This window comes from Sturnus vulgaris, chromosome 20 (genome assembly GCF_052056855.1).
Source record: "Sturnus vulgaris isolate bStuVul1 chromosome 20, bStuVul1.hap1, whole genome shotgun sequence".
NCBI classification, from domain to species: Eukaryota; Metazoa; Chordata; class Aves; order Passeriformes; family Sturnidae; genus Sturnus; species Sturnus vulgaris.
In genome coordinates this window covers 218,415-227,603 of record NC_142262.1, presented here as the reverse complement: position 1 = coordinate 227,603, position 9,189 = coordinate 218,415, and the positions used below count along the sequence as shown (strand labels likewise).

The window sequence follows — 9,189 nt, the reverse complement described above, 5'->3', positions numbered from 1 at the left end:
GCAGCTACAACGTAACCAGGTTTTAAAGCTTTGTCCTTGAGCCGGTGGGCCCAGTGCGGCGACCGGCCCCGAGCAGCACCCGCCGCTTCTTTCGTGGGGCGGGGCCGCCGCTTCTCTGTCCCGGGTCCGGCCCTGGGAGAGCGGCGAGGGCGGGGCCGGCGGGACACGCGGGCCCTGCCCCCGATGCGCGGCTCGGCCCGGTCCGGCTCCGTTCGGCCCGGCCCGGCTCGGCTCGGCTCTGCCCGGCCCGGCCCGGCCCGGCTCGGCTCCGTTCGGCCCGACTCGGCCCGGCTCGGCTCCGTTCGGCCCGGCCCGGCCCGGCTCGGCTCCGCGCGGCTCGGCCCCGCCCCACCCCGCGGGCGGTCACTGCGGCGCAGTCGCGGCGCCGCCATCGCGGGCAGATGCAGGCGATCAAGTGTGTGGTGGTGGGCGACGGGTGAGTGCGGGAGGGGCCGCTCCGGCCGCCCCGCACCAAACGGGCCCGGCGGCGCCGAGGGAAGGAGGGAGGGCTGGCCCGGGCCCGCGTCCCGGGAGAACTGCTCCGCCGGCGGGAGGCCCCGCGCCAGGCAGCGAGGCTCGGTCCGGCCTGGATCGGCGTGGGCCTGGCTCGGGTGGGGCCGGGCCGGGGGCGGCGGGAGCGGGGCCGGCGGGCCCAGCCGCCCTTGGGTCCCGGCGGGAGAGCGGGGCCTTGTCGCGGCCCGCGCAGCCCTGCCCTGCTCCTTTCATAGTTCATGAACTTGGGTGCTGCCTGGGTACCAGACACAGGCTTCTTGTTGGGTTTTACGTTTGCCTCCTTGTTGTTTTATTTAGGTGCCGGTATTTTGCTATTTTTCATTGTACCTGGTTGATTACTGACAGAGTCCTCCCGAAAATCTTGATGTTCACAGGTTTCGTATGTCCTTTTGTTGATTGTTCTGAGGTGAAATGCGTTCTTCTTTCTGATTTCGCCATGTGCTCCTTGTCACCCTTTTTGCTTTTTTCTCTAGGCTCTTCCTAAATGCCTTTTTTAGGGAACACATCTGCCTGCAAGATGCAGGCATGCACTAGATTTATTCTGCTTTGTAACTTTCCTAGCTCATCCTGCATATTTTTCCTCACAATTCCGGTTTACTTTTCTGATCACCTCAGCAAGAACAGAGCTGAGGTACTCAGACCTAAATGTGAACTGGTCTTAGGCAGGGTATTAGCCTTCCTCTTTCTCATGCATGCCACCTCCTCAAATACACATTTGCAGTGAAGCCTTCCAGGTTCCAGCCTGTGAGGACTAAAGGGAGTAGGAGAAAGCACAGCTTTTTTGCAGAGGGGAGAGGAATGACTGGGAGCTCAGGATGTTGAAAATGGGAGTTCAGCTGAAGGTTTACTGTCGTGTGTTTTGCCTTAAGACCAACAGTGCATACTAAAAGAAATTGGAAACACATAGGTACACAGTTTTTTGTGAATTACAAGCTTGTTTGGTGGGAAAGAGAAATAACAGTTCAGGAGGAAAGTTGGACTGATCAATGTAGTGGTTCATGACAAAGCTTCTCTCTTGTCAGACTGAGGGGACCTAATCCAGAGGAAAAGTTGTAATAGTGGTTTATTCTCTCTGTGCTTTCTGTAATCCTGGCGTGTGCAGGGGCCAGTCAACTCTCTTCCTCTCTTCTGACATCCTCTCTTAAGTCAGTCTGGCTGCAGAATTGGGTAGGGGATACCAATTTGTGCTAGCTATTCAGCTTCACCCAGGCACCTCACAGTCCGCTTTCACTGGCACTCACAATCTTTTTCTGGAAGGTTGCCTGCAGTTCACAACTTTCTCCATGATAAAGAGGTTGCTCACACTGCTGGTACTCCTCCGTTCTTACTGTGAAGCTCTCTGTTAGGAAGTCTGCAGGGCTGGTTGAAGTCCATGTGCTTATGCTCTTGTCAACCAGGCCTGGCCTGGCCCTTACCAGCTGCCACTGCTGGGCTGACCAATCCCACCAACCTTCAGCAAAGCCCTAAGCTGGTATTTTTATCCATCTTCACTAATCTTTTTCCAAACTGACAGCGGTCAGTTTTAAAGTCCAGTTTTGTTTATGGATTCTTATTTTTTCTCCTTTGTATTTATTGATACTGAACTCCTGTATCTGAGGAGCTTGCAGAATTGTGCATTGTTGCATGTTTTTTAACCTCAGTTTATCCATTTTGCTAAAATTACTATGCATCTGTTGAGCCCAGAACACAACCCTAATTTATTCCCTCTCTTGGTTTGTGGAACAACTATGTTTTAACTGATGTCTTGCTGAGGGCTGAATGGGTAGGGAAAAGGAGTGGCAGAGAGGAGGGTTAGGAAGCACTCAGGCAAGGTGCACCTTTTGAATGAGTTCAGGCCATGATTGTGACAACTAGGGAATTCCAGCCTGGAACAGGTTTGTTTTCTCACATGGTAATTTTTTACCTTACCATGTGTTTTTGGTGGGGGAAGGGTGAGTTTTACTGCCTTAGTGCTCCATGCTGTACCCTTCTTTATGCTTGTCACTCTTACCCTCTGCAGAGCTGTAGGGAAGACCTGCTTGCTGATCAGTTACACCACAAATGCCTTTCCTGGAGAATACATTCCCACCGTGTAAGTAATGGCCTTAAACTTCAGTTGCTTTTTGATCTGTATGCATATATGTGTAAAAGTTGGGTTGGTATGTCAGGAGGTGGCTGTTGCAAATCAGACTGTGAACTTGACAGGTAAGGATGATGCTGTGGCTGTGTGTGTGAGGAAGGCAGACTGCCCCACTGGAACTGTGCTGCAGTATCCTTTCCTGATTCACTGCCCCTTTGAATTCCGTATAGAGATGTGAAGGTCACCACAGAATTGTCACTGATGGGGACTCCTCATTGGCAGGTTTGATAATTATTCTGCCAATGTGATGGTAGATGGAAAGCCAGTGAACCTGGGCCTCTGGGATACAGCAGGGCAAGAAGACTATGACCGACTGCGGCCTCTTTCCTACCCACAGACGGTGAGTGCTGGGCTTGGACTGGCTTGTGACCGCTCCCTCTCGGCAACAGGGTGGCTTCCAAGGACAGGCATGCTTCTTTCCTTTGAGGAAAGCCTGAGTACCTGCAGCTACACCCATAATTCTGGTTGTTTAAGAAGTATCACAGCTGATTTTCTCCTAAGAAATTGTCCTGTTCTAGTCTCTTCTTTGTAGTGGTCTTTGAAGAGTTATCTTGGGATAACTCAGGGAGGCTCAAGTAAAAGGAATGCTGTAGGGCTGCTGTGCAGCGTAGCTAGTTCCATATTCCCGTTCTCTCTCATCAGGACAGATCCCCATTGGGCTGCCCTAGGAGCGTTTCTGGGAGTAGCAGTTCCTAAGCAGCTGTGCTGCTGGTGAAGCCTTTAGCGCTGTTGATATATTTGAGGCCTCAGGCTCTTAACATGCAGAGCCCAGCAACGTGAAAGATGTAATCATACGCTCAAGGTCCGTTCCGTCCCTTTCTGAATTAGTTTAACACCCTTAATGGGGAAGAATTTCTTAAAGCCACAGCAGTCCTTGCCTGTGGGAGGAGGTTGTCCTTTCTCAGACTCCCTCTGCAGCCTCCCTTTACTCTAGTTGTTTCTTTCTGCACAGCTGACCCTCTTGTTTCTGCACAGGATGTTTTCTTGATCTGCTTCTCCCTTGTGAGTCCAGCCTCCTTTGAGAATGTCAGAGCTAAGGTAAAGTATTCTCCTTCTGGGTGAAACAGTAGAAGGGAAGAACCAGTGATGCTCCCTGCCCCACCCAGCGCCACACCTACAAGCCCAAAACTTCACGCAGTAATGTTTTGGTGAGGGAAAATCATAGTCTGCAGGTTTAAAGTGGGACTTGCTTTTTATTCGTGACTTCTTTGGCTAAGTTGCTGCCTTTCTGAATCTGTTTTTTAAGATAAGGGGTGTTTTAGAAGCTAAAACACAGTTAAGGGAAGCACCGTGTGCAGAGTTGGTTGGCAATATCTGTCAGGATTCTGTGTCTCAGTGCCTTCACTATTATATGTGCACCAGTCTCTTTTTGCAGCGCATAGTAGAACTGTAGGCAACAGTGTCTTGTTCAGGTGTTGCCACCATGTCAGTAGTGAACCTCTTCTTCCCAATAGTAGGAATGCATCCTCATGGTTATGGCCACTCCTGTAACCACTTTTCTTATCATGCCTCTCTGTTTCAGTGGTACCCTGAGGTCCGACACCATTGCCCAAATACACCTATTATCCTGGTGGGCACCAAGCTGGACTTGAGGGATGATAAGGACACCATTGAAAGGTTACGTGATAAGAAACTGGCCCCCATCACCTACCCCCAAGGCTTGGCCATGGCTCGGGAAATCGGTGAGTCTCATAAGCAGGCAGATGTCGGTGGCATTGAACTTTGTGAGTGGGTGAGGGACAGTGTATGGTGCCAGAACTGGAGTGGTTGAGCTGGAGCTCTCTTTCCCCAGGGTCGGTAAAGTACCTTGAATGCTCTGCCCTGACACAGCGGGGCTTGAAGACGGTGTTTGATGAAGCCATCCGGGCTGTGCTCTGCCCACCGCCTGTGAAGAAGCCTGGCAAAAAGTGTACCATGTTTTGAGGGCTGTGGCCTAGGTGTTGGCTCAGCATGCTGTCATCCTCTGACAGATTGCGTATTAAGCTGGGTGTTTCTGAAGGGGGCTGGGATGTGTAGGGCCCTTCATCATGTACGAAGTCAGTGTTTTTTAAATGTCTCTTTGATTTAACGTCAGTGTTGATGTGAAGGGGCAGTGGGGACAGGAGACCAGCTGGGGACTATACAGCCTCCAGGGGAGGTACAGTGGGGAAGGCAAGGTAGCTCCTTCGGGCAACAAGCTGTTTCAGCTCTCCTGAACTCCAAGTGGAAAGGGCTGAGACATCCATCCTGTTCTGGAAACACCTGTTTTCAACCTGCAGGTGAAACAGGTGGTGAACATCCTGGTGGGAGTGGGGTGGGAGCTGATTTCAATGGTGCTGAAAGACAAGAATAGCTGGGAGGGTGGTAGAGTCTCCTTATCCAGCCTGCTGTGGCTAACAGTTAAACTGGTGCTCTAGCAGAATGTTCCTGAGACTGTTAAAGAAATCATAACCAGCCCTGGAAGGGGTCAAAGTAAATGAGAAGCTAAAAAATGAATCATTAGGTGCTTTACTGGGTACTAGCCAAACTCTGTGAGTGAAACAGCTCTGTGCAATCAATGCATTTGCCTTTTTGTGTGTGCACACCCTACGTGGTGCTGCTCCCCCCCATTAGTCTTTACCAGGGCCTCCCCCCAAAATCCAGTCTCTGCAGAGCAGGGCTGGGGTTATTGCCTCTATTTTTTTTTTTTCTACTAAAGACAACAAAGGAAGCAGTGAGGAGTCTGCTGACTTCTTTCCCTTCCCACTGAAAATGCAGACAGACTCTGGATTTGAATGGAACAGGGAGAGCTTCTGAAGGGTTGTGGGGGGGGAACAGGGTTGGAAGAAAGGTCCAATTTCTAATCATCATGTAGAGTGACAAGATAAAACCTTATTTGGTGCAATAAACATTCTCCATGAAGGGTGTATGTGAGCTTTATTATATAGCAGCCTTGCAGCTTGATTTTCCGCCTCACTTCTAATACAATCTTTAGTTCTCCTGCCTCTCCAGCAAGAAGTTTTGTATCATTGTTTTCTATCCAGTTTACGTCTAGGCAGTATTCATATGAAAATTGAGGCCAAGTGTGAAACGCAGGTGTCATCTTAGGAGACAAGAAAGCCCCCATCAATCATCAGTGAGCTGCCAGTTGTCATAGCACTCTTGTCACTCAGCAGGAAGAGAATGCTGTTCACCACGTCATCCACCTCTACAATCAAACACAGAGGAGATCTAATGCCCACCTCAAATTGTACCAGAAAAACAAGCACCTAAAAAGGTCTGCCTTTTTTGACCTATACAGGTAATTAGAGCCAGAAAGTGTTTCTGCCGTCAAACTATGTTTGATGAAGTGTCTGGGACAGTGTGGCTGATAGCTGGACATCAAATTGTCTTTGTGATCAAATGGTGTTTAGGTCACAGCAAACACCTGGTCAGGTTTGTGAACAATAGAGTAATTTCATTTCACTTGTCCCAAGATGAGGAGGCTGTAGAAAAAGTGAGAAGAGGGTTGATTCTCATCCAGTCCTGATCAAACACTGCAGGAATTCAGCCAAAAGGCATTCGGCAGAGCTATCGCTTTGTCCAAAAATCAGCAGCTTCTGGCTGTGATGTCAGTGAGAAGGAAGGCTTGGAGAAAACACGGGAGCACAGCCTCGAGACAGACCTACATCACTGACCTGCAAACTTTCCCAGAGGAATCCGATTAATCATGGCAGCAGATTTCTGAGGGTCACTCCAGTTAATTCTTCCCATGTCAGTCATAACCACGGTGGGATTCACAGTGTTCACCCTAATCTGGGACCAGGAGCAACAATCTAACCCAACTGCTCTAGTTGTGCTCAGGTTCAGCTTTCACACTTTTCTCTCACAGAATCCTACCTTGTGGGGTCCCAGTTCCATTGCCATTACTTTGCTCAGCATATCCAAAGCACTTTTTGTGGAACCTTGAAAAGGAGAGAAGAAGAGGAGGTATTTAACTGCATAGCACCTGGTCTGGAACACGTGGGTATTTCACTGCCCAAAAGTGGCAGCTGGCAGCTTGGTGACTGTGGGTCTCCAGCTGGTTAAAGCTGAGAGAGGCACTGCTAAAGCTGCACACACTTACAGTAAACAGCATGATCCCTCAGTGCACGCTTCGATGCCTGGCTGGAGACGTTCACAATAGCCCCTTGCAGCCCCTGTGCGATCATCTGCCGAGCAACTATCTGGGAGGGGAGAGGAGAGGAAAAAAAAAAAAAGGGAATGGCAGGATCCTAACAAGAGAAATCATTATTTCACTCCATAGTAATCTTTCTGGGCTATTATGGTATACCAAAGAACAAAAACAGCTGGAGGAAGCAAGTCCTCAGTGCGAGTGTGAAGAGGTTGTACATGGAGTTTGTTGGATTGACTTTAGACTGCAGTTCTTTCAGCCCACACAGTGGACACATACCCCTGCTATGTACAGTTTAGTCACTGCTATTCATGGAGGCAGCTGCAGTAACAGTTCTTCCTCACCTGGGAAACATGAAGCACAGCTCCAAAATTCACATCAAGAGACCTACAAATAAATCAAATTTAAGTTACAGAGTGGTTGTAGCCCAGCCCAGGGAGCTGTTTTGGGAGGCAGCAGAGGACAAGTGCTCCTGGTCTCTTGGAAACACTGGTGATAATCTAGGACATGGACAGAAATGGCAGAGAGAGCCAGAATGGTCAGGTAGGATCTCAGCAATCAACTGGAATCAGCCACTGGCTGCAAGCCTGTTGGTGTGTGGGGAGGTGCAGGCATGCATCAGGTACATTTTACACAGTACTCTGCTCTTATACAGCCTAACGGAATTCCTCTGTCAAAATTTAAACACGGCCGTGGACCTCAGCCAGGGCAGATGACTCTTGGGTCAAGCAAACCCTTCACGCAGATTTATAAAGCAAAGCTGCTGTAAAGTGGGTAGAGGCAGCATTTCTTCTGTTCGCCACGTCGTGCTTCCTGTTGGGCTCCCACCTGCCAGTTCTGCAGAGTGATCTTGGTAGAATCCATACATTTTATGTTCTAGTCACAAACCTTTATTATAAGATTCTCAACAGCCACTTTTAACATAGGGACACAGCATGACCCATTTTCTCAGCAGGACGTGGACTCAAGATAGCCTAAAGCGTACCCACAATAAAACTCTGGAGCTTTTCACAGAAAAAAGATATCATGTTATTGTAGTTAGAAAATTTAATTTCCCACCATGACTATTTTTTGCTTCCTTACCTGGCTTTGTTGTCTCTATTTCTGAATTGTCTTAGCAACACCTGCCTTTCAGCATCACCGAGCTGGAGCTAGACTGGAAGCTCTGAGCCTGATGAGCAGCAAAGGCACTCTCCTCCAACGCCAGTGGGATGGCAGGTGCACCCCACCATTCTGGAGGTGTCACTGCAGGTTCTGGCTACTTAGAAATTGATGTAAGAGCCAGTGCTTTGCTTCCTTTTGCTGTTTAAGGGGTGAAAGGTGATGATGTAAAGAATGAAAAGACAGTGAAGAAAAAGGACATATGCAGTAACAATCGATCAACACTGGGCATTGCTGGAAGTGTGCATGCCAGCCTGTCTGGTGTCTGCACACCAGTTGCTGTCCTTGTTTTTTCCAGCTGCTTCCCCTGCAATAACAGCCCTTTCTGGAAAGCTCTGTCGCCGTTTTTGACGTTCACAACTTTGTGACGACTTGGCGGGCATCCTCGGCTCCAGCGCTCCCCCGTGGAGTTGCGCTCCGGTGCGGGAGCCGCCTGGGGGGCCGGGGCCGGGCACTCACCGCTGCAAGGCCGAGCGCGTCACCTCCAGGAACGGCTGCAGCTCCGCCACGGCCGCGTTGTTAACCAGCAGCTCGAACGGCCCCGCCGCGCCCACCGCCGCCTCCACAGCCTCCCAGTCCGCCAGGTCCAGGCAGAGGGTCTCGATGCCCGGGCACTGCGGCGAGGGCGGCCGCGGTGGGCGGGAGGCCGCGAGCGAGCCCGGGGGCGCGGTGCGGGCTTGGGGGGCAGGAGGAGGGGGCCGGTACCTCCCGCGTCAGGCTCTCCAAGTCCGCTCCCGTCCGGCTCAGCGCGGTCACGCGGGCCCCGGCCCTGCTCAGCGCCACGGCCACGGCGCGACCGATCCCTGCGGGGAGACGGCGTCAGGCTCGCCCCAGCCTGGCCCCTGCCCCCGGCCCTCCGCCCGCGGTCACCTTTGCCGGCCCCAGTCACCAGGGCCCGCCGTCCGCGGAAGCTGAGATGCGGCTCCATGTTTCGGCTGGACTGTGGCCGGGGCGGGCCCGAGGCCGGGGCCGAGCGGGGCGGGCCCGAGGCCGGGGCCGAGCGGGGCGGGCCCGAGGCCGGGGCCGAGCGGGGCGGGCCCGAGGCCGGGGCCGAGCGGGGCGGGCCCGAGGCCGGGGCCGAGCGGGGCGGGCCCGAGGCCGGGGCCGAGCGGGGCGGGCCCGAGGCCGGGGCCGAGCGGGGCGGGCCCGAGGCCGGGGCCGAGCGGGGCGGGCCCGAGGCCGGGGCCGAGCGGGGCGGGCCCGAGGCCGGGGCCGAGCGGGGCGGGCCCGAGGCCGGGGCCGAGCGGGGCGGGCCCGAGGCCGGGGCCGAGCGGGGCGGGCCCGA

General features: G+C 52.7%; 2 protein-coding genes across 3 annotated transcripts; one reads left to right on the top strand and one right to left on the bottom strand.

Annotated features, from left to right (window-relative positions):
* Positions 1-200: 200 nt before the first annotated feature.
* On the top strand, positions 201-5,512 carry RAC3 (Rac family small GTPase 3). Its single transcript, XM_014887500.2, has 6 exons — positions 201-436; positions 2,513-2,584; positions 2,855-2,972; positions 3,608-3,670; positions 4,155-4,314; positions 4,425-5,512. Exons 1-6 carry the CDS (start codon positions 402-404, stop codon positions 4,553-4,555), a joined length of 579 nt encoding a protein of 192 aa, XP_014742986.1. The 5' UTR covers positions 201-401; the 3' UTR covers positions 4,556-5,512.
* Positions 5,511-8,964, bottom strand: DCXR (dicarbonyl and L-xylulose reductase). 2 transcript variants are annotated; one of them, XM_014887499.2, is made up of 8 exons: positions 8,775-8,964; positions 8,610-8,707; positions 8,364-8,518; positions 7,088-7,130; positions 6,696-6,795; positions 6,470-6,534; positions 6,268-6,385; positions 5,511-5,798 (listed from the first exon to the last, which is right to left on the bottom strand). In XM_014887499.2, exons 1-8 carry the CDS (start codon positions 8,830-8,832, stop codon positions 5,695-5,697), a joined length of 741 nt encoding a protein of 246 aa, XP_014742985.1. In that variant the 5' UTR covers positions 8,833-8,964; the 3' UTR covers positions 5,511-5,694. The 2 variants fall into 2 exon arrangements, with proteins under 2 accessions (XP_014742985.1, XP_088032735.1); XM_088176609.1 differs by having other exon boundaries at positions 5,511-6,075; positions 8,775-8,939.
* Between the last annotated feature and the right edge of the window lie 225 nt (positions 8,965-9,189).

Bases quoted from the DNA above. Each gene is read 5' to 3' on its own strand.
- DCXR (XM_014887499.2), bottom strand. From the start codon at position 8,832: ATGGAGCCGCATCTCAGCTTCCGCGGACGGCGGGCCCTGGTGACTGGG. The intron at 8,708-8,774 runs GTGACCGCGGGC...GTCTCCCCGCAG, and splicing joins GGTGACTGGGGCCGGCAAAG to GGATCGGTCGCGCCGTGGCC. The intron at 6,796-7,087 runs GTGAGGAAGAAC...CTCCCCTCCCAG, and splicing joins CTGTGCTTCATGTTTCCCAG to ATAGTTGCTCGGCAGATGAT.
- RAC3 (XM_014887500.2), top strand. From the start codon at position 402: ATGCAGGCGATCAAGTGTGTGGTGGTGGGCGACGG. The intron at 437-2,512 runs GTGAGTGCGGGA...TACCCTCTGCAG, and splicing joins TGTGTGGTGGTGGGCGACGG to AGCTGTAGGGAAGACCTGCT. The intron at 4,315-4,424 runs GTGAGTCTCATA...CTCTTTCCCCAG, and splicing joins GGCCATGGCTCGGGAAATCG to GGTCGGTAAAGTACCTTGAA.